Raw genomic sequence first — 23,573 nt, 5'->3', positions numbered from 1 at the left:
TGACAACACTGCCAATTTGTTGTCAAAAGTCAACCCCTGGATTTCAAACAGCATAGTCAACGTGTCACTAAAAACTATGTTTCCAGTTTCTGTCTCACTCAAATACAAGAAAATCTGGTTCAACCACTGCTTTACGGTGTCAATACACTCCGTTTGGGAAGTTTTAGCGCGTGTCAATAAGGAAGATCTCATCCTCAGGCATGCTGGTTTCCTGATTCGTCACTCCACACTTTATTAATGGGTCTTCACTCTGGGCCAACAGCTGAAACAATAACATTCTTCACAGCCAATCACAATAAAGTTCCTTCCTTTAAATTCATTGAAGTTAGCTTGTCCGCATTCTAGACATTTCGCCAACCCACGTCTGTTGGCCTGTTCTCCTCTTGGCTCTTTAATTTGGTGCAGTCCAGCTTTAACCAACATCAGCGTCTAGGCTCTGGAGTCTTTTTATTTGGTCCAAGGTCATCACTAACATGGAAGATGTCTCCAGCCCTGAGCCCAACCTCCAAAGACTACCGATTGTTCATGCTTCACAATTAAATCTTTTAATTTAATCTCACTTTCAAGATCTCTTCTTATTAAATTACATTTTGTGAGCATTTTCTTTTCCCAAACTGAGAGGTAGATAGATCTGCAGATTGTCTGCATAACAATGAAAAGAGACATTATGTTGTCCAATAACAGAGCCAAGTGGCAGCAGAAATAAAAAGTAACAGGACCAAGTATGGAACCTTGTGGTACCTCAGAGGAAAGAGAAGCCTCAGATCAGGATGCCTCTTCAGTTGTGACAGAAAAATGTCTCCCTGTGAAATAGGACATAAACTGGTCAGGTGCAGCACCACAAATGCCAACCTGATGCTCTAATCATGACTAGGGGACTGTATGGTCCACCATGTCAAAGGCTATTGCCAGATCTAACAACACCAAAACAACAGGCTGCATGACATCAACAATGTCACTGTGCATCTTTAGCTGGGCAGATTGTGAGCTATACCCTAATTTTGAGGGGATTTGTTGGATAGAAGCCTTTCTAAAAGTTGTCAGCAATTCTTATTGTGCATTATCAAAAAACAAGCAATCAATGAGTGAATGTCTTATCATTGTATGCTGTGTACAATGACAAGGAAAAGATGTTTTTGGAGATATGGTAATTTTCAGCTGCTAACATCCGCCGCTTTTCTCCTCAGAATCTACTGGAATTACGTTGATCGTGTTAACAATTGAAAAATTACAGTAAAAAAAAAAAAACTCTGAAGCGCCGGTGTTAAAGAGCTAATTGACGGCTAGCTCTGAAACTGATTTGTAGGCTAATTTAGAGGTTAGCTATTATTTCAGCTGCATGCTATCTATTTTGGCAAATTCAGGCATTTTTTGTTTTTAGGCTAATTTTTTTTAGACTATTTTAAATCCACTTTATGCATTACTCGATTAGTCGACTAATCGTAAAAAATAATCAGTGAAGTTGTGGACACCAAAAATGTCAAATTCTGACACAGAGGGGTTCTTAACCATGCTAGAAGTAAGAAACGTGCTCATAAGAACAAAGAACATTTATAATATCTTACTTTACTGTTATTAAATGTTTAGTAAAATATATATTTGTCCAGAAGGATAAAATCATTGGCATGTAATTTAGTCCTTCACTTAAGCACACCTGGACCAAGTTATGAGGCTGATGTGACTTGACTGCTGAAGGACATTTCCACATTACTGGAGCTTTCATTTTCCACATCTGTACTTCATTGCTGTAGCAGTCTCGGAATGGATTCTGTCATATGGCAAATGTTTTACTGCTTGTCCTTCAGTGTCGTCTGCTGGCAGATGGCCGTCTGAAGTTGGAAATTTCTTCTTAAAAATCACTTTTTCCTCAGACGATAAAAAAGATAGTTTATGACAGAATCTTTGAAGCTATTTAACAGATATCTAAGTGAAGACGTGTCGTTATTTGAGTCAATAAAGTGAAGAAACTGCAAAATATAAATGTGAATTAGCAATAGTTTGAGTTCAAAGAAAGTGTATCAAAAGGGTATTTTGACATATTTTCATACCAACAACTTTAGTAAAAATGTTTAATTATTAAACTTAAGGCTGTAAATACATTTACAGACCTTAGCATTTAAAGAAAAAACAGTAATAGGTAACTTGATATTAATCTGTTAAGATCAAATGGAAAAACTTTTGAAAATGTCCTGTCTGTAAAAGAGAGTTTTAGGTATTTATATGGAAAATGTGTCTTAACAGCATTAACTCCTTAAGTAGTACACATATTTTTTTGTCAATCATAAAGAATAGGATTCTAGTTCTCTGTAGTCAAATATTCTTTATTTGTGCAGATTCATGTTTATAAACCTTAAAGAATACAAAAGTAACAACAGATGACTCACAGATAGAAGGCAGAGCTGCTCAAAAAATGTAACAAAAATAAAAATATTAAACATATTCTTTACAAATCTGTATCCACTTTGGTTATACTACTCTCCCCAGAAAAACAGACTTGGGGTATTTGTCTCTCAGAGAGGACCACTGCACAAAGAAGTAGTCCGACAGCCGATACAGGATCTTTCCTGTCAGCGACAGCGAGTGCACTCTGCAAATGCTTTCGACGTACACAATCAGCACTTTCTTCATTCCCATGATGCCGAGGAGGAGAGCTGCCGCACAAAGTGGAACGCAAGTCCCCGGGCCGTTACACAACACCTGAAACAACAAAAACACAGAGACAGGAGGGGCTGAAGGGCTTTTTTTTTACATTCATACCCCTCCCACCACCACTCACAACAAGAGACGGACAGACATACTCAAGATGAAATCAGCTTTCTATCTGTAAAGTGAGCTTGGTGTTAAAGGGAGGAGCCTGAACAGAATGGCTGCAGTGAGTTTCTGTGAAAAAGGAGGGTTTGGGGCAGTGTCAGGTCAGCACAAGGACAAAGCTAACAAATGACTTGATGAGTTAAACAGGGAGAAGAATTTGTCACGTTCAGCGTAGCAGTCGAGGATGAGGCATGCTAGCTGCCAAGATTAAGCTTCAGTTAGCGTACTTTATCTTGTGCATCTTTATGTTTTATTTATAAACTTTTTTTTTTTTTTTTTGTTTAGGATTTATTTTTTTTTCTTCATTTTTCTAGCATTGAGGACTTTGATGGGTTTGGAGATTTAATCCTTTAAACTCCAAATCCCCACTGACAGGACATAACACACACTCTTTAAGTTACCATCACTATTTGATCGTTTGCACAATTTACAAAATTCCAACGGATTCTGTTACCTGGGTAAAGCAGCTTTGACCTCGTGGAGCATTTTACCAAACTAAACTTTTCTACTCTCTATAATGAACTCTTCCAGAATTCGTAAGAATTACATTAACAGCATAAACAGTCAAAGAGTTACTGTAGTTCAGAGAGCGTAAACACTGGAGCTACATCTCTGATGTTAACCCTTAAACACCTGACCATAAAGCAAATCAGAAAGTCCCCTAAGCCATTGAGAGTATTTTGTAGGGATGGGTATCAATAATAATTAGGAATAATAGGAAACCATTCGTTTCAGATTTTTTCTGATTCTTTCAATTCATTTCAATTTTGAGTTCATGTAGTTTACACATTTAGACACATTTGTTTAGAAATACATAAAAAATGTACTATATGATTTGAATATATTTATTTATATTAATCTGATCCAGTTCACATACTGTAAAATGTATTAACATTCAGTGCTAAATGATTTCTCTAAAATGTTCAGATCATTAACATTGTAAACAATGTTCTGCTTCTCCTGGAGGATGTTTCTGTTTGGCCACTAGGTGGCGATCGCGCTATAGCAGTGCACTTTTTTTCAAGGAGAATAATTAAAGTATGAGCAAAAAGCTGTTTTAGACAAATAGTTACTTTAAAAGAGTTTGGAAAATTCATACCTCTGAGTTTATAAAGATGTTCATTTAGTAGGCAATGTATGTTTAGTTCGACCGAGCCTTAGCATTAGCCATCCTATGGGAAATTCCATTAAACGTTAGCATCAAGCTAGCAGATTTTACCTTTACGTGCTAAATCAATCTCTATTTTAATGACTCTAGTGATCTATAAGCTTAAATTGATTCAAATATTTTTTTAACCCAGCCCTAGTGTTTTGTATTAATGAGTTCCTTCACTTCCTCAGTACAAAGAGTGTATCTGTCAATAATATAGAAAAGTTTTATAAATTACCCCAGTCATGTGGACTTTTGTTCTGATGCAGTTTCCTCCCTTTAGTTTGGTTCTGCTCTTCAGTCCACAGAGCATTCCCACAGAAGACAAAAACTGTAATTCTTAAGCAGACCCAGCTTCAGTTTTTTTTATCTTCTCCAGAGTTCAGATGAGCTCTCAGAGTTGCCAAATGGATCAAGCCATCTGTTAAAATGACCTCAGAGGAAATCAAACCTGCCGACATAAATGCACTCTTAGGAGCAATTTGGTGAGATGGGCTTCTTAGAAGTCCACCAAAAGATAAAAATGTCTCTGAAGGTTCTGATAAAATGTCCGTCTTTTCTTTGAAACGCTTGGATAATATTTACACAAACATCCAGCATGCTTACACACTAGTTTTCCTCCCTCACACGGGTCTGTCTACAAAGTTCTGCCCGCTCAGCAGAACACGAAAACTATCTACCACCACTATCAAAACTTGGCCTGAAGAGTCAGTTTTCAAGCTGCACGAGTGCCGTGGAAGCACCGACTGGGATCCATTTACCATTCCAACCTCAGTCCAGAGCTGTCGTAGCTGCACTGAAGGCAGGCGTCAGGGAGGCAAAAATGGTCAACAGAAAAATACCCCAAGATTAAGACGTTTATACCCACAGAGATCCTTAAAAACTGTGGAGTATGTGAGCTAATGAAAGGCAGGAAAAAAAAACCCACATCAACGGACAGCTCATTGGCAGAAGACGTAAACTGCTTCTTTGCCAATATTGAAACCCAAAAGACGTGTGCCTCTGTCTACACACTTTTACCAGAGGAGAGTGAATTCATCTTAAAATAACAAGAGATGATGGTGGCGATGTTGGTGTGTCGAGGTTTAAGGGAGGCAGAAGGATTAAGGATCTTCAGTCTCAGGATGGGAGCTCGACCACAGCTCAGCTCACCAGGATCCTCATGAAGATTTTCCAACATTTTTCTGGCCCAAGCCACCATTCCTGCTTAATGTCAGCTGGTTACACAAGATCCCTCTCTGCTGGACCCACTCTCACATCAGGAAGAATGAAGTGCTTTAAAATAATGAATAATAAAAAAATAGAATCAGGCCAACAGAAAAATAGAACCATCCCAGACACCTCGATCATCAAACTGTTGGGTTCAGGATTCTCCTGCTGTGTCATAAATAACAGTGAGTCTCCATGCTTCCTTCTACACACAGCACAGGCTCCTCAGTGCTGGATCTAAACCCCTTTTATACTCTCTGTAAACATCTGAATGATTTTTAGCTCCAAAAAAAAACATTTGCAGGCTTGATTTTATGCATACCTAAGAATACGTATAGACCATGGTTGCCCAAAGTGGGCCCTGCTATCTTTTGGCCCGCCAAGTCGCAGCTGTGTAAACCGTGAAGGGTTTAATTAAAACCTCCTACCCCTTTTCCATTGACTCTCTAAGGTGTTCCAAAAAAAGTTTGTTTTAGCTTGTTCTTGTTTTTTAATCAAATATGGCCATTGAGGCCTGTGTTCTTTAATATTTATTACCTTAATAAACACAGAATCAAAATCAATACATTAAACCTTATTCTTTATTTTCTCATTTCATTTCATGAGATGCAAAAAAATATTGTATTTTACCCACCGACTGGGATCCCATTTAGATTTTGGCCCTTTGAGCAAAAAGGTTTAGGCACCCGGGTCTAGATATTCCTCACAGTACTGAGGAGCAATGAAGGCCAGAAGGTGCTGGTAAGTCACATGGTACTTAGTAAAAGTCATACATAGAAATTTGGGTTTTATTCTGAAAATACAAAAATAGGGACTGGATAAGGTGGGAGTGGAAGAACTGATTCCATTGGAATAAATGTGGGTAAAGTCAAATAGCTGGAAAAGTTTCTCCAAGACGACACCAATCAGACCTTGATGACATCATGGATGTTGAAACCACAACTGTACAGCATTGGCTTGTGCAAGGCTGGCTATCCCTCTACCAATAGAGTGATCCATGTCATGCTTGTAGCGCAGAGGAGGAGCGCAGGTACGCACAAACGTAGATGACCAGCGACGATTGATGACATCATCGAGCGGTAGTAATGTCCGACTAAGATAGCGGAAGGGTAAGGATAGGGAGAAGCCGTCGGGGTAGTGAAGGAGTTCGGATTCAGCCTGTCTTTTATAAATTGGAATAGAATAGTGAAAGAAAAAGCTTGAAGTAAAATTTGCACGACTTCAACATTTCGCACCAAGCCTCTTCGGACTGCAGGTGGAGGACATGTGCTGGTAGACGTAGAAAACAAAGAAGAAGAAGCCCGTCCCTGCTTGACCAGTGTGAACATCTTGGAGCTGTTCAAGAACCAACGTTTAGCATTGAACATTACATGATGACATCGTGAATGGTGAAGCCACAACTGTTCAGCATCGGATTGTGAGTAAGGTTGAGACTCTGAAGGCCGTCTCTTCACTCCAATGAGAAATGTGAGAAATGTTGGACTCATTGTTCTCCGGAGAAGCAACAGGCAGGTGCTGGGCTGCATACAACCTTCCATCTTAAGAAATAGGAGGTTAGGAGTTTTCTTGGTGAATAACAAGGCAGATCATCCAAGTCCAGGAAATAGAACAAGTCTGTCATTTGTACTCAAGTTTTTCTCCAAAGCACTGGAGAGAAGAGCTTGGTAAAAAACTGAACATCAAAATCCAGAGAAACCGTCCAGGTTCCATCTGAGACCCGCTCCTCAGCCTTGCTAAGATCCTTGAAGGGTCTTGGAGGTTTACACATCCATGTGTTTTACGGGTTTAGGTAACGCATTCAATAACACTGCTGTGAATACCCTATGGGGGTCACTACTTTAAATAGGAACCATGACCCACTGCTGGGAGCTATTTGTTCTGATACAGAAAAAAAAACAATTGACCAACAAGTACTCTACCTTTCAGTCACAATACTGACAAATGTTAACCGCGTGCAGTGAGCTAGCCTTTCTATGTGCTGATGCAAGAGCTGAGTATTGGCTGAAAAACAAGGAGGAAGACAGTTCTGGAAAGACTAATGACTGTAAAAGAGAACTGGACCGATTGAGTGTGATGTCATCCATATAAAATGGCTTTCTTCCTGTTCCAACCAAATGAAGTCAATCCAGTTGCCATTTTTCCACTATATGGAGACCACCATGTTGGAACCAGACATTATCAGTAAGCAGTGTCACGAGATTTACAGGAGTTACATTTTAAGATTTAAAGATAAAATATAATTTAAGACTGTCTGTACAAAGAAAACAAACAGTCGGAGTCTGTTATTTCTTGATCCACACATTCGATTCAATTGCCATGATTCAGATTGTGTCAAGTTTAACCCTAGAACACTTTCGCTATAATATACCCAATTAAAAGTATTTGTCATAAAAATAGATCAAAATATAACAACAAATTATAAATTAGAGAAGTTTCATTTCATTTCATGTAAAAAAGTAAAATAGAAACATAGGAAGATCCTAAAAACATGCTTGAAAATGACTGAAAAATAAGTAATTTGAGAAAAAAAAAAATAAAGATACTGTAGACTTGGCATTTGGTCCACCCATTCCAAGGACATGTAAGACTTTACCCAGGGACACTCAGAAAAATACAACATATTGAACATCTTGTAAATAATTTTGCTGAGGTGAAAATCCCCCAGCGATAGCGCTCTAGAGTTAAAGGTCTTTCGGCACACTGTGCAGTTTTATTCATCAGGATTCCCACTAATCAGATTTGACCACTGCCAGTGTGGTGGTTACCGTAATCCCTCTTATTTTCAAGCCTTTTCTCCACGAATTTGCCCTTTTCCATTTTTCTCCACCAATGAGAACAAGCTATTAAGCTTTCTGAGATTAAGCAGTTTAGGATCAGTTCTCGACCTGATGACACATCCTGAGAATGTTCTTTGTTTTAGTGACAGGAAATCACATCACATTGACGAGAAGAAAATGTAAAACCCATTTAAGCAACAATCTGCTACAATTACAGATGTCCAACAACATGTCAAACTTATTCCTGTTCTATTCTTATAATTATAGACTTATTAAAAACTCACAGTTCAGATCGTGTCATGGTTTTAGGGTCACGGTTCGGATCACTTATTGGATCCGTAAAAGTGAAAAAAATAGCAATAGGAAAAAACAAGATAAAAGCCTAAAATTACCCTTTTGAAAAGCTTTTAAATATTTATTTGAGAAAACAAATTTAAAGTACTTCAAAGCATAAATATACGCATCCTTAAAGTTTGAACAAAAATATTTGTTTTCTGGTTACATTCACATGTCTGGAGCCCAAATCTACATAAACTGAAAGAAAAGAATGCCCCCACCCCCCCAATAATCATGGATTATCTGTGATTTGTTACACCCCTAATTACTTTCTAAAGTATTTTGGATATAAGACCTTCACTTTCCTTCGATTTTACTTTGATTGGCTCTGATTTCCTTTCTTTAAGGAATGAGTGATCGTCTGAAGCTTGCATGTAAAATCGTTCTTATTTCCCTCAGAAAAAGCTGAAAATGATCCGGTCTCTGCTGTGAGGGTAGGCAGACTGACTGCACCGCCCACCATGGTCCAGAACATGCATGCTGCAGCAGATGATGGCAGCTGTTAGGGTTTCTATCAGTGATGTCATCGGTAAACAGTAAAGAAGTCCAATTAATACCAGGCTGAAATAAACTGCAGAAACCACAAACTTTATTTGACATTTGAAAAACCACCAGAGCTGAGTCTGCAACATTTGAAGGCGGGAATCAGGCTAAAGCTAAAGCTAGCAAAGGGATAGTTCAGCTGTTAGCTCTTATGAGCAGAGAAAAGAGCAAAACTACCATGAACAAACTTAACTAACGACAACTAACAAACTTGGAACTAATGAAAAAATAATATTTTGGAAAAATCTGTGTGTGATTCTAGACTAGAGATTGGTGATCAGTATTCATGTGAAAGAAATGATTAAAGAATGAGCTCTTTCACTAAATCAACATTTTAGATATTTTTATTCAAATTTTAAATACAAAGATGCAGTAAAATAAAATCTAGAAACATTTCAGGAGTTGATTTCTTCTACTTTGCCTCTCGTCCGACCATTCATAAGTTTCTACAGCGATTCATTCATGACTGAAGTCGATTTAATAACTACAATTCCACGTGAGGGTGGACTTTAAACCCCAACTGTGTTGCTGTGACTGGATGTTGGTCTCTTACCATGTCAGGTCTCAGTCTGAACACCAAAGGGAGGGAATACCGCAGAGCGTTCAGGGTGCTGACAACAGAGGAGCTCCAGGACTGATGCACCTCTCTGCTGCGTGGGATCCGACAGATTGTGTACTGAAAACATTCAAAACAAATATTTGAGATTTTTAGGTGTTTGTGTAAATATGGTTCCTTTAAACATCAATTATTTCTGTAGCATTTCCAAACACCTGCAGCTTAGAGTCTGGTTGGAGCTTCAAGCTTTCAAAGGTGCAGACTTTCTCCTCACTCATCTTGTCGGTGTCAGCAATGACGTAGTGTCGCGGTGCATACGCTGCGGGCAAGCTGTCCAACAGCCGCAAAATCTCTGTGGTGTGACCGCCTGCAGGAAAGACAAACATTCAGTGACCTTCAGGAAAACATGACAGGTCAGCATGTGACGATGGTGACAGTTCCTCACCGGCATGGAGAGAAAATAGACTCACTCCGATTTGTGCGAAACAGCAATTTAGAAAGTTCTTTTATCATATCATTCCATTTCTCTTCAATTGTTTTTATCGTTCTTATTTGTTTATTTTTATTGCTGAACTTTTGTGAAAAAATGAATTTTCCTGCTAATAAACTTGAAGCTGTTGTACACTTTAGAAAAATGTTTCTCATTTGTAATAATTCAGTTACACGTTACCTGAAAAAATAAAGTCGGAGAAAAGTAAGTAATGACATTTTTGTCCATGTTTGTCAGAGAATATCTGAAAATTAGGGCCGCAATAGATTAGGCTCAACAGCCACAGCTTTCAGACCCTGCTTTAAGGTGATCTTCTGACCTCTCAATAGGCCGGCGCCTAAACAACACACTGATATACATTGTATGCAACACTAGAGAGTAACAGATCACCATGTTTAGGAATAATTTAGTACTAAAGAAACTTCAATTTTAAATGATGAAGAGCAGATACAGATGTCTGAACTTCTACATCTCTAAATCTCTAAATCTTCTAAGTATCTATTCATGCCCACCTATCGGACATGAAAATGACTGATTTTTTTTTTTTTTGCATTGAAGAAAGTTCAACTGGATGAGCTACTGGAGGATTCTGAACAGCCAGAGATGAGAGTTCACATCTGTAATCCCACATCATGAGAAAAATGTAAATAGTGAAGAAAAACGATAAAGGAAGGATGAGAGTTTTCTAAATAGAAATAAAAAAAAGACAGGTGAGAATAAAATATCTATAACCAATTTAGATTAAAGGCAAGCAGAAGAAATAGCAACAGATCCAAAACTTTAAAGGAATGTGAAGGAAAATAGAAAAATATTTTTTTTAATGTACAAGTTTGAAACACCTCAAACAAAACCTAAGATGTTTTTGTTGCACTTAATAGAAACTACAATAATGTTTGAGCTAATTAATATTCACAGACATAAGAGACTTCAAAGATAAAACAATGTGTTGTTTTCCCTTTAATAAATTTAAGGTAAGGTGGCTGAAACTGAATTACTTTAATACGTCATACACACTATAGACACACTAGTATAGTGTCAAGAATTTTTTAAAATAGTTTGAAACTATTAAACAGTATTAAACATTATTTTATGGCATGTGTTGTGCTTATGCGAGTTACTTTTAAACATTATTTGTGTGCTTTTATACATTTTCTTAAATGCAATTTTATTTTTCCACACTACTGAATAAAAAAGTTGTGCTTTCACATTACAAAATTCGCTTTTTTGTGCTATTACTGACGCTAAAGCATATATTTAAAAGAAAGCAGATGTTTACCAACAGGTTACCATTAGACCGGAAGTAGACAGGTACCGAGTATAAAACTCTCCCCGCTGACTTTCACTCCGTGGTTCCGCACGGAACTAACTTTTGAAAATAAAAATATTTAGTCAGCGAGTGATTTTCTACATACCTTTAAAAAATGAAGAAAAAAATTTTTTTTTTTTGCAGCAGAGCTGTGCACCCTGTGACAGCGGGCGGTGTTTTTCTCTCACCTGATCCTGCGACAACCAACACAGAGACGTAGCCTTTTCGTCCAGGCTGGTGCCGCCGTCCCGTTTTCACGACAACATAAAACCGGTAAATAAACAACACCGGTAAGAACAGAGCGAGGACAGCAAACAAGAGCATTGAGACGGCTCCGGAGGACCTTACCAAAACACCGACACTTCTTTCAAGCTTTAGAGCGTAAATTCCGGCTGATGAACCAACTCTGGCTGCTTTACCGCCACCTGCTGGTCTGGAAGGTAACATCAAGATAAAACGACCAACTGTGTTTCTCACTTATTTTCTTATTTTTTCATTGACCAATAATTTAAATTCCTGCCAATGGTATTAAAATCTTTTTTAATGTTATTATTTTTGAAGGAATCATCATCTTGAATTGATCATGCCATGGTTTAACAGAAAAATAGATCAATTCAAATAGTTATGTTGTCAACACAGAGGGTGCCTTATTGATTAAGCCCATAAGCGCTTTACAGTCACAGTCCCATACAGACATTTACACACTCTTGTAAATGAGTAAATTACCACCTGCAGCAATGTGGGGTTCAGTATATTGCACACTTTGACACATGAAACATCTCTTAGTTTCTGCTCTCCATGGCAGCTGCAGCGCTGTTGTTCTGGAAATAATCTTTATTTGGAGAAACTTCCCTTAAAATACCGACAAAAGCTTGTTTTGTAGCTACACTGACGCAATATCATCTTGCTGTTTGCTTTTTAAAGCCTGGCGTGGCTGTGGCCCAGAAAGCCCCGGCATGGGGGCAGGCAGAGAAGACACATTTGACAGCAAACAGGCCGGATACGGAGAGCGGGGTATCCTGGATGCTTCAGGGGGCTAAAATCATCATCTTGAATTGATCATGTCATGGTTTAACAGAAAAATAGATCCATTCATAGAGGTATGTTATAAACACAGAGGGTGCCTTTTAACATTGATTAAGCCCATAAGCGCTTTACAGTCACAGTCCCATTCACCCATACAGACATTTACACACTCATGATAACAACCTGCAGCAATGTGGGGTTCAGTATATTGCAGACTTTGACACATGAAAAATCTCTTAGTTTCTGTTCTCTATGGCAGCTGCAGCGCTGTTGTTCTGGAAATAATCTTTATTTGGAGAAACTTCCCTTAAAATACCAACAAGAGTTTGTTTTGTAGCTACACTAACGCAATATCATAGTAAAACCAAACACTCACTATAAATCAGCTCCTATCTTTGTTTCTGACAGATAAGTGTTACATTTTTGGCATCAACATGAGAATCACATTTTTAAACAAACCACTAGATGGCGACAAACTCCAGTCTTAGTTCTGTTCGTTTATCTATTCACCTTCACAGCCGTTTTTGTGGTCACCAGGTTGCTGGAGCCTATCCCAACTACAGACGGGTGAAGGTGGAGTACACCCTAAATACATGTACAGGTTGGCAGTCTGTTGCACACACACACACACACACACACACACACACACACCTATGAGCGATTTAAAAATCACAAATTAACATGTGAAGCATGTTTTTGAATAGGAGAACATTCAAAGTCCTCATGAAAAAGGTCCCAGCTGGGATTTGAACCAGGGCCTAACCACTACACCACCTTGCAGCCCATTTATTTCAAATTTCCAGCTGTAAATTAAGTTGATGCCATTTTTTCTTTTTTTTGACAGAAAATATAGTGGGCAATATCTATCTTTATTCACAATTTGATGGTCTCATATTTTAGTAAAGAGGGGAGAAATTAGAGAGAATCAAATGAAGTAGCGTCCTAAAAATCCAAGTAATTTTATGTTTGGAAAGATAAGTAATAATCTTTATTTCTGCTAATCATGTTCTTTTTCCAATGACACCAAGATGTACCAAAAATGCCATCGCCATGGTAATACTTGAGGGAATGTTAGATAGTCCCGTATCCCTTCCCCCTTCTCTTGAGCCGTCTATTCTCTCGTGCATTTTAAAGCTTTTATGTAATCTGTCTTTGACCACACTGTAAAACTAAAACACACACATAAAGAAGAGTTTTGCGACGGTGGAAATCTGGCTAGTAAATATCCTGTTTAGTTTTCCCACAAAGTGACGTTAAAAAAAAAGAAATCCGGACGTTCCTCTGCTTTCATAAACCTGGTTTTGTAACTGACCTTTGAAACAGCAGGTTCTCATCAAATCCATGCAGGACACCAACAAATGATCAAAACAGCCTCATTTATTATGAACTGACATTAAACACACGTTTACATGCATTCTCCGTACTTTGCCGGTTAGATTTCCTAAAAATTCCCGGGTGGGTGGCGTGACGAAATGTTTGTCTGAAAGGATCCGGCATCTTGCTGTTTGCTTTTTAAGGCCTGGCGTGGCTGCGGCCCGAAAAGCCCCGGCATGGGGGCAGGCAGAGAAGACGCATCTGACAGCAAACAGGCCGGATGCGGAGAGCGGGGTATCCTGGATGCTTCAGGGGGCTAAACCTCCTCCATGGAGACCCAGCATGGGATTAAGACAGACCGGAATGCCCATCTCCTAATCTCCCTGCTCTTTCTGATTATTTCAAAGCAGTTTTGATCCCAGAAATGACTTCATTTGTGTGATGAAACTAAACAGCTATAGTGTGTTATAAAACAGCTCTAGACTCCCGTGTAAGTCCCATCGTAAACAAAAGGCTGGTCAGTCACACAATGGCCCACGACCTCGGGGGTCCATCTCTGCACCTTGGGCTTGCCAGCTCTGCCTGGACGGACGATGACCGTGCTCTTGGAGGACAGAGACGGGTCTTCGTCAAAGAAGTTGAAGGGCCGCAGGAAGAAGCCCACGGCGTTGCCGGGCGTCGCCGTGTTGGGGATGTCTTCTGAATGAGGCACATGCAGGAAACCGACAGTCACCCAAGCGACCAAGTCCTGCAGGCGGGGGAGCAAACAGCGGGACATAAATCAAGCTGTTAAATCGTCTTAAAAAAGGACACAGATGTACATATTGGAACGTACAGTTTGCCATGATCAGAAATGCCCATATGTGTTGAGGAGGTTCATTATGGCCTGAAGCAGCCCTAGACTGCAAGGACCAGATTGTTCTCTTTCTTTAAAGCAAAACTTTGGCAATATATTCAAAAACTCAATTAGACTTACATGCACCTAGTAGCTGGTGAAAATAAATTTTGGGAGTAGTGATTGGACATCCTCCTGATCCCACTCCCACCCTTCCCCTCAAAAATTTGAAATCAAAGTAGGAGAGAACCTCAAAATAAGGAATGGGGCAAAAATATCTTAAGGGCTAAAAAAATATCTCAAAATCCAATAACAAAATCCAAATACCTTTCAATGATGTCCACAGAAAGTTATAAAATTATTATAGGATAGCAACAGACAACGTATGGAATAGAAGACTTATGTTCTTGTGATCTTTGCGAAATTTCACACACATTTCATTGACCTTGGGAACTATTTTTAAAATTTTGAAAATAAAAAAAATCACCTTTAGTACAATCTACAATTTTAATCTTCTCACGGGGATTTTGATCCATCACCTCCAAACTCATTGAGTATCATTTGGATAAAATGTAAGTCAAAATATAAAAAGAATATTGTGAAAATTGAATGCATGACACCCTGGCTCACTATGTATATGTGTGTGTGTGTATAATATGTATATATGTATCTGTATGTATATGTGTGTATATAAACACACACTACATATTTATATATATATATATATATATATATATCCATCCATCCATTTTCTTGCCCGCTTCTTCCCTTCCGGGGTCACGGGGGTGCCGGAGCCTATCCCGGCTGCTGATGGGCGAAGGCGGGGTACACCCTGGACAGGTCGCCAGTCTGTCGCAGGGCCTCAATCACACACTCATTCACTCTCACAATCACACCTAGGGGCAATTTAGAGTCACCAATTAACCTATGAAGCATGTTTTTGGACGGTGGGAGGAAGCCGGAGTCCCCGGTGAAAACCCACGCATGCACAGGGAGAACATGCAAACTCCACGCGGCACAACACATTCAGCCATGTTTATGTACTGACTTCCTGTAAGTTGGGATGTATTGTTTGTCATTCAGTTTATATTCACTTAATACTAACAATAATTCACGTTCTGGTCTGTCAGTGGAAGTTTCATGGTGTGGGCTACCTGATTGACGATGTCCTCATTGTTGCGAATGTAGTCCTCAAAAGATACAACAGGTTCCCAGGGGTCATTCTGGGTGTAAATGCTGCTGCTGGAGGCTTCACTGTCTTTATGACGAGTTACAGCAAGCGGATACCTGGAAAGAGAAGAGATCTTTGAAAAAAAACAACTTTTCTCCTTTTTAAAGCCAAATAATAAAAAAACAAAGAGCTTTCAATCATGTACAGATACACTGTTTCAGAAAGAGAACAGGAAATCATAAAAAAGATTGCACCCGAGTAGAAGAAGTTAGTAATTGGAGAGTAATCTAATTACCTCGACCAGCTGATGCCTTTTTCCTCCTGCCAGTCTTTTGGAAGGACACTATGCGCATGCGAGTTGAACTGAATCCGGTAACCCCTTTGATGGCCCCATTTGTTCTTCTCATTGGGGTTGTAGAAGTGTAAATAACGGGGGAACTGTTTGCCAAAGCGGAAGGCAGCGGATCGCTCCGTCTTGTGCTCAGTCTTGTGCAGCTTGGACTGGACGATGAAGTTCTTTGGGCTCCACGGGTTGGTGAAGTTGACATATTTGAGATTCAGAGTCTCAAAACTGTTCTTCTGACCTGTGTGGAAATAAACACATAAGGGAAGAAAAACATGGTCAAAAATGATTATTTACCAATCCAACATGATGTTTTTTCACTGGTGATAGAACAAATTGTTGGTTGTTTTATTGGTTTCAAACTGGGACATTAGAAATCATAGACTTGCATTTTTTATGATGGAGCAAAGTCCCAACAGTTCTTTATCTAAAAAGATAAAACATGCTCAAGATGAAATCAAATCTGTTATCGTGTTATTGCACAGTGGTGTCAACCTGAACGGGGTCATTGGGTCACGCTCACATGGTGGTCTTAAAGACCCGCCAAAGGAAATGTGACTGGAAGAGCCAGGAGTTGAACCACCAACTCCAAAAACAAACCTCTTGACACAGTACCCATAATGTTCCGATTCAAATGTGTGTTGGAATGTCCTTCTTGCGAAAACATGTTTTTATTTTTGTTGACGACTTGTTTCCTCCTTCAAAAGCGTGAACGCAAATTCCAGCAACACCAATACCCCCATTATTTTATGGATTGATAAATTAGATTCCATATGACTGGAAAATGTCCTGACTACATTCTGCCTTGTTACCTGCTCGCTATCTCCATTAAAGAAATTGCACATCGCTGACTCTTCGTCACGATCTCAATACCGGATCCACGAATCGACACATAAAAGATTGAACAAACTTTTTGGCAATACGCTGCCTTAAATAAAGTAGGCCCTATGTCATGTACATTTTTTCAGGTATTCATTGAAATGCTGTGATAAATAAAGGCTATCACAAGTTTAGTGAAAACAACACTCTGTGGTTCACCTTCAGTTAATTGGAACTTGGGAGAAGCAGTCTTGTGATTGGACTTCTTTTTGCTTACATCACATATGCATAAAAAGGTAAAGACATTAGGGACACAACAGAAAGAGGAACTAACAAAATGAACCATAAATCAAATTGCTTGCTGATCGAATTGATACCTTTTAAGAACAAAATCCTGTTTGTATCTGTGGTTTTCAACCAACACTGCTGTTTTTAATCTATATCCTTACATCTATACTTTTTGATGAACGTTGGAACCAGCTACATCAGTACAGCAGGGGTGTCAAACATACCATTCCACATAACTTGGCCATTCCTTTGCCGAGTTATGGCTAGTAAAAGAAACGACCGCAATGCGCAATTTCGCCACTAGGGGAGGAAAAGGAAAATAAAAACCGTAATGACAAGAGATCTAGAAATAAACAGAATTCTGCAAGCGGGTATCACGTCTGGATGAGATCAGTTAGGTTCCCTGCCGACTCACCCTTGTTGAGTTGTTGTAAAAATTAATAATATCTCTAATTTTATAAAAATAATAAGTGATTTTGAGACATTTTTCCAACTGAGAAAGAATAAGAAACAAAATCAAAGCTACAAACAACAAGTTGATCATAGGATATTTTGCTATTATGTTACTGGTCCGGCCCACTTGAGATCAGACGAGTTGAGTTTGGCCCCTGAACCAGAATGAGTTTGACATCCCTGATTTATAAGCTTAGAAAACATCAAAAAGCCTTCTGTTAATTTGGAAACAACAAAAACTTTTAGATAAAAATTGAAGTTCTACAGATTCAGAGATAAAAATATAATTCTGTAAGTTTTATGTAAATTTGTCCCACTTCTGAACAATCTTTGTCTTCTTCCAACCATTACCATTGAGCTTAGCGAAACAGAAAAAGTTGTAGTTATTAATATTGGGTTTTAATGGAGAAGTTAACCCTTTAACATCAGAGATGTCACCAGCAACATATAAACAACTCAAGCTCTTTGGCATGCAGTAACTCTTAGATCATTTACATGAGTAACAAGAACCAGATGATGATTTTTTTTTTTTTACGTTTATTGCGTCAGCAGTTGAAGAGTCACTAGTAGTCAAAAGAATGTAAACACTGAAACTAAACCTTCGGATTGGAAGGTGGATCCTAATATTTTGCTGAAAGCCCTTTAACTCTTGACTGTTTATTGTAAATTGATGTTTCATGTCTAAAAATCAAAAGGAATTTTGACACTTTAAATATAAATTTCTCTAAAGAGTTGCAGTATAATTACACCTACCAGCAATGTCCAGATCCACCTTGTAATGGATGAGGTGTGTGTGCAGGTTGCCCAGAACATAGTCGTAGACCTTGGCGCCATAGTGAAGTCCGTTAGGTGTGAAAAAAGTGGCGTGGATGTATCCGGAGGCGCTCATCTTAACTTCCACCACCCCGTTGAGGTAGAAAAGAATGTCCCAGATATAGTCATAGTTGTACACCGTGGACGTCGTCCTCACCACCAGCACGGTGTTATCCAGGCCTCCGTAAAAGTTGTATCCTCCTTGGAAATCGGAGTTAAAGTGTCTCCTCAGAGGCATGGCGAGGGTCATCTCGAAAATACACAGAGCGTTTTTGTGGAGGATGGGTTTGTCTGTATCGAAGTAGTGATAGAGGTCGACAAAAGTGGCGATTTCTGGGCAGTCGATCCCAGGAGCCAGTTCGTAGGTGGAGGTGCCCATGGCCCAGCCTGCATCAATGTACTTCGTTTGCATGGCCGCAGGAGTGTCGCCGGCGTAGAAGGCAATGGCCTCTTGGAGGCTGATCTCATAGGCTATCCTCTCCCCGTTAAAACGGAGATCAAAAATTTGGAGTCCAGCAGATGAGCGAACTCTGTAAGCAAACGACCATCCAGCATATTCAACGAAGTTGTGGTCAGTGTGGTAGCGGTGACCCTGGGGCTCGACCAGCTTTGGGCCATGGATATTTGTGGGGGTGTTGCTTTGACCACGAGGTATGTAGGTGGAGTAAAGATCGCTGTCATCATGTTTGGGGAGTTTAATCTTCTCTACTTCCCCAGATTCATACTTTTTAACCAGTTCCTCAACACTGTCAAAATACATGCTGTTGTACCAGACCTTTTCTACAGTCCATCTCTCCGGATCCAGATCCTGATGGTTGATCAGAACTTCAAAACCAACCGGATGAATGAAATAACCCTCCACAAACTTTTGCAACATGATCCAGGTTCTTCTTTCACCTGGAGCCAACCCACGAGGGGCAATGTCTGAAAAGGTCAAGCAGCGATCTGAGCAGTTTGTGTAAGAAAACCCTCCTGTTGTCTCAAACAGGAGCTTTTGAGCTTTGGCCGCAATTTTCTCAAGCATGGCTTCAATATGGCCGTACTCAACATTAGTGATCGGTCTCGATTCAAACCGCACTGGCCTGTTGCCTTTGAAAGTCTTCACCACGTGTGAGTTTGGTGTTGGTAGAGGACTCACGATGTACTCAGTGATGTTGGGTTGGCTCTGGTTTCCGAACTGAACGATCACACGGGCTTGGCGGGGGGGTTTGGCGTGTCCGTGGTCGAGGGCCTTCAGGGCCTCGTGCTTCTTTGGCAGATGGAGCTCCATCAGCAGGATGCTGTTCTTCTTCAGCGACTTGCCCCGCGCCTCAGTGAGCCTCATTTCAGGAATGCCGTGCAAGTAGGCCCGCACGGCTTTCATCTCTCGAACCGAGAGGTCGGCAAACATGGGGGCGCCGTGATGAGCCCATTCTCTTGACCTGGAAGCACTGCAGCCAGCTAAGAAGAGCAGCTGCAGCACCAGAAGAAGTTTCATGGCTGAAACAGAACGGGAAAAGGAAACTTTAGCTCACTAGGGGTGATAAACTTTATATTTGAACTTTTAGTTGATTATTATTTGGGAAAACAACCATTCGATCAGTTGTCATCACTTTAGAGACCCACTCTGATAAAAAATTGTGTTTTTAACATGTTTTTAATGTCCTTTTTCTCATGATGGAGGACACATATAAAGAAAATTAATTCTAATGTTTCTTTATTCAAATCGTTGTGAATAAGGAGCAGACGAAAATAATTTGGTTGTTATACTGAAACTACAGTGGACCGGCCACAAACTCCGCCGCTCTACAGAAGCTGTCCTAGAAAAAAACACGAGCTTGTTGATTTCAGCTTAAAATTGCATAATTATAATTAAAAGCCCACGGGGAACACTTTTGCAATAGATCAAAAGATGATCAGAGTGTGACTTTAACATTCCAGGGAAAATTACCTTGGATTGTTCAATAATCTAAACTAAAGTTTTGGACTCCTTAACAGGAGAACCCTGAAACAGACATTAGTTTTTAAAGACCCTCTCCTTTTGATGTATTGTAAAAGTGTTCCCAGTGGTCTTTTAATTATTATTATGTTATTTGATGCCAAAATAGAAAAAAAATGCTCGATTATCTAGACCAGGGGTCTCCAACCTGCGGCTCCAGAGCCACATGCGGCTCTTTTATTCCTCCTTTGTGGCTCTCTGGGTAAAGAAAAATAAAGTAGTAATTTTCAAAAATTTGGAGATCAGCTATTATTTTACCAACATGATAACATTTTTGGCTAATTTGTTATCTACTGGGGTTTTTTAGGCTAATTTAGAGTTTAGCTTCTATTTTAGAACCAGGCTGACTTCTTTGAGTAATTCAGTTTAAGAGGAATTTTAGCCAATATAGAAGTTCAGCTATTGAGGAATTAGGTAGCTTTTTTTTTGTTTTGGCTAATTTGGCCTCTAATGAAGTGTTTCATGCTAATATTTTAGCTATATGCTAACATTTTTGGCTAATTTGTTACCTACTTACGTTTTTAGGCTAATTTAGAGTTTAGCTTTTATTTTAGCAACCTGTTAACATTTTTGGCTGATTTAATTTACTGCGGAATTTTATACTAATTTAGAGTTCAGCTAGTAATTAGGCAACAAGCTAGCTTTTTTGCTAATTTGGCTCTACTAAAAGTAAAAGGTAAAAACGTAAAAAAAAAATCCCATCTTGAGAAATGCTAGTTTCTTTTTACATTGTGGCTTTTGTTTGTGCTAAAAAACAGACATGATTCATATTTATTTAAAGAAAAGATGGCCTTGAATGCAAATCCAAATTTCCTAAATGCTAAAGTAATACTATAGAGCTCCTTCTTGGTTTTGATCAGTAGAAAACAAGCCCAACTGGTTCTTTCACTGTTAAAGGTTGCCGACCTCTGATCTAGGACATAGTTTCTGAAGAGCAGCAAGAGTTCAAAAGAAATTCACCTTTCAGTTGTGAGTGAGTCTGTTGGCAGGGAATAAGTCTACCACTACTGTCCATCCTCCCTTTGTTTACACTCTCTCCCTCTAGCTTACAGCTAATATTAGTGAAGCAAAAGGTGAGAAATACTGAAGCTATCCAGCCATGCAGTTTACAACAAGATTAATCAATCAACTAATGAAGATGATTTTTTACTTTTATAATCATTCATTGATAAATACAATCTGCAGTAATTGTCTTTTTTAATGAGAATATTTAGATTTTTACTGCATTAGCAAATGAAGATGATTTACTTAATACTGTTTGTATTATAATAATTATTTGAATACAATCTAATACAAATACAAAGTAACCCTGAAACAAATACATACTGGTTCAAAAATTAACCTGGAGTCTAGAAATTACAATCTAGATTTACCAAACTGTAAATTAGGAATATTGTCAAGAGAAGGACACACAAACACATAGTACACATCATCACTACAGTTGTGCCTTCAAACTCTATAGTCTCTGTCATGTTAGTTTTCTTTTTCTCAAAGACTCAGTTCCTACACTCAAGTCAACCCTTTCATAGCATATTTACATTCCCGTATCAGGTCACACAAAAGCGTTTTCATGCCATACCTGCAGTCACTCTTTTGTCTCAGAAAAACAAGCTCTGTTCATCCAGGCCTCTGGTATCAGCCACAGGAACGGCTTTCATTGATAAACAGGTCGGTGAACTGCTGCTCATATATAATCTGCAGGAGGCAGCGGCTGACTGGTCCACTGTAGGTCGTAAATGTGATGAAATAACATTTTTAAATAATTAACCCTCCAAAATGCAAGGGAAGCAAACCGGTGTGAGGCCTTTCATCAGTATGGATTTCCAAAGTATCTGGATGTATATGAACATTTACTTATTTTATTAGGTTTGGCTTGTTCAGACTTTATTGTACATGCATCAGATGCAATGATTTCTTTAAAATAAATAGATGTTTCCTAACAAGCCTTCATAATCATGTTGTCTTGTCATGCATGAAAACATTTAAATAAAATCAAAAGCTGTGTTGACTGTGATGTGGTTCTCATGCCGAGTTCACACCGCACGTGGAACCGCTGTGAAGCAGAGTGCTCACGGAATCTGCTTCACCTCCAGTTCACACCAGACGTGTATTTTTTCATTACGGTCGACAGGCACCTCTGATGTGGTTATTTAGAGCTTCCACAATTAATTTGACATTGTCCATCTTGACTTGTGGCTAACTGCTTTCTGCCTCTCTGTAGTTGATACTGTTTTTAGACATGCAAAACCACTCCCTGCTCTGTAGTTTTGGCTACTATATTGATCTGTTTTTTCAGTCACTGACTCCTCCAGGTTCATCAGAAAAACTGCGGGAATTTCCCAGGAGGGGAGCGCAGTTGAAGAGCACACCAGTCCGTCCGCCACTCACACACATTCACAGTGAGCCTGCATGGAGAAATGGCATCAGCTGACTCAGAAGCAGCTCAGAAATATCCTGGCAATCGCAGAGGATAATATCATCCAGGGCAGGTGTTTATTATGAATGAAACTGGCAAATTCTGGATAGAGATGTCCTCTCAAACTTAACTTACGAAGAAGGAAGCACAAGCTTTTTTAAGGCTCAGAAAGACAGAGTGACAGTCCTCATGAAAAGTTTGCAGTCTATTGTTCTGGATAAAAAAAAAAATCTTTATGTTGAGCAGTACTCCAGTGTTTTTTAATAAATGTTTAGAAAGCATGATCAGAAGTGTTTTTGATGAGTGTGGATTGCTAACGGACATTCTTCGGCCGCGGGGAGTTGGAGGTGAGACGGAGACTGGGGGTTGTCCGTATTTTTGGATGTCTCTGGTCCCTGACCCCCAAATAAGGGGAGAATACTGTATTTTCATCTCTACAGTGCATTTGTATACATAAATATGATTGGATTTGTCACTAGCAGCATTTTATTGTGAAAAATTGGTTATATTTTGAAAACTGACCAGATTTTCTCATGTGTCTTGGCATAACTTCTGGCCAGGATTGACGTTGATCACTCTTGGCTTGCGCAACAAGTAGACCAGACGCCGAAACGATTGCTACACTGTGCAAGCCGCAAGTCGGTCGCGTCTGGTATGAACTACACCAGAGGTTAACAAGGGCGCCGAATGGAAGCGACCTCAGTCCCATCCTGCTTGTGCGTGCGGTGTGAACCAGTTGTTAGTTTTTAGCATCATGGCTATATGGAAAACTGTACGTATCCAAGTCTAGGATGATCTTGAGAAATCAAGATTTGATTATTGATGTCAGTTATTGACAAACATTACTGGGTTCATGAGATCAGTCAGAGATTCTACTAATATGGTGAGACTCATCATCTACTGCAGGAACTGCATCTGAATGACGGCGATTTCAATGCT

At 39.3% G+C, this 23,573-nt stretch overlaps 2 protein-coding genes across 3 annotated transcripts; both read right to left on the bottom strand.

The window, feature by feature from the left end:
- Positions 1–2,300: 2,300 nt before the first annotated feature.
- alg14 (ALG14 UDP-N-acetylglucosaminyltransferase subunit) lies at positions 2,301–11,640 on the bottom strand. 2 transcript variants are annotated; one of them, XM_036217456.1, is made up of 5 exons: positions 11,527–11,640; positions 11,367–11,412; positions 9,598–9,749; positions 9,380–9,502; positions 2,301–2,697 (listed from the first exon to the last, which is right to left on the bottom strand). In XM_036217456.1, the coding sequence occupies exons 1-5, from the start codon at positions 11,623–11,625 to the stop codon at positions 2,467–2,469; spliced, it is 651 nt and encodes a 216-aa protein (XP_036073349.1). In that variant the 5' UTR covers positions 11,626–11,640; the 3' UTR covers positions 2,301–2,466. The 2 variants fall into 2 exon arrangements, with proteins under 2 accessions (XP_036073349.1, XP_024136411.1); XM_024280643.2 differs by having other exon boundaries at positions 11,367–11,600.
- Positions 11,641–13,561: 1,921 nt separating this feature from the next.
- aoc1 (amine oxidase copper containing 1) lies at positions 13,562–21,896 on the bottom strand. Its single transcript, XM_024280195.2, has 5 exons — positions 21,798–21,896; positions 18,181–19,719; positions 15,820–16,108; positions 15,508–15,640; positions 13,562–14,266 (listed from the first exon to the last, which is right to left on the bottom strand). The coding sequence occupies exons 2-5, from the start codon at positions 19,715–19,717 to the stop codon at positions 13,997–13,999; spliced, it is 2,229 nt and encodes a 742-aa protein (XP_024135963.1). The 5' UTR covers positions 19,718–19,719; positions 21,798–21,896; the 3' UTR covers positions 13,562–13,996.
- Between the last annotated feature and the right edge of the window lie 1,677 nt (positions 21,897–23,573).

Source organism: Oryzias melastigma, linkage group LG20 (assembly GCF_002922805.2).
Source record: "Oryzias melastigma strain HK-1 linkage group LG20, ASM292280v2, whole genome shotgun sequence".
Classification (NCBI taxonomy): domain Eukaryota; kingdom Metazoa; phylum Chordata; class Actinopteri; order Beloniformes; family Adrianichthyidae; genus Oryzias; species Oryzias melastigma.
This window is presented reverse-complemented; position numbering and strand designations above follow the sequence as displayed.

Bases quoted from the DNA above. Each gene is read 5' to 3' on its own strand.
- alg14 (XM_036217456.1), bottom strand. From the start codon at position 11,625: ATGTTACCTTCCAGACCAGCAGGTGGCGGTAAAGCAGCCAGAGTTGGT. The intron at 9,750-11,366 runs GTGAGAGAAAAA...TCTTTCCTGCAG, and splicing joins GTTGGTTGTCGCAGGATCAG to GCGGTCACACCACAGAGATT. The intron at 2,698-9,379 runs GTAAGAGACCAA...TTGTTGTTTCAG, and splicing joins TCAGACTGAGACCTGACATG to GTGTTGTGTAACGGCCCGGG.
- aoc1 (XM_024280195.2), bottom strand. From the start codon at position 19,717: ATGAAACTTCTTCTGGTGCTGCAGCTGCTCTTCTTAGCTGGCTGCAGT. The intron at 16,109-18,180 runs GTAGGTGTAATT...ATTTCCACACAG, and splicing joins GGTGGATCTGGACATTGCTG to GTCAGAAGAACAGTTTTGAG. The intron at 15,641-15,819 runs GTAATTAGATTA...TTCTCTTTCCAG, and splicing joins AAAGGCATCAGCTGGTCGAG to GTATCCGCTTGCTGTAACTC.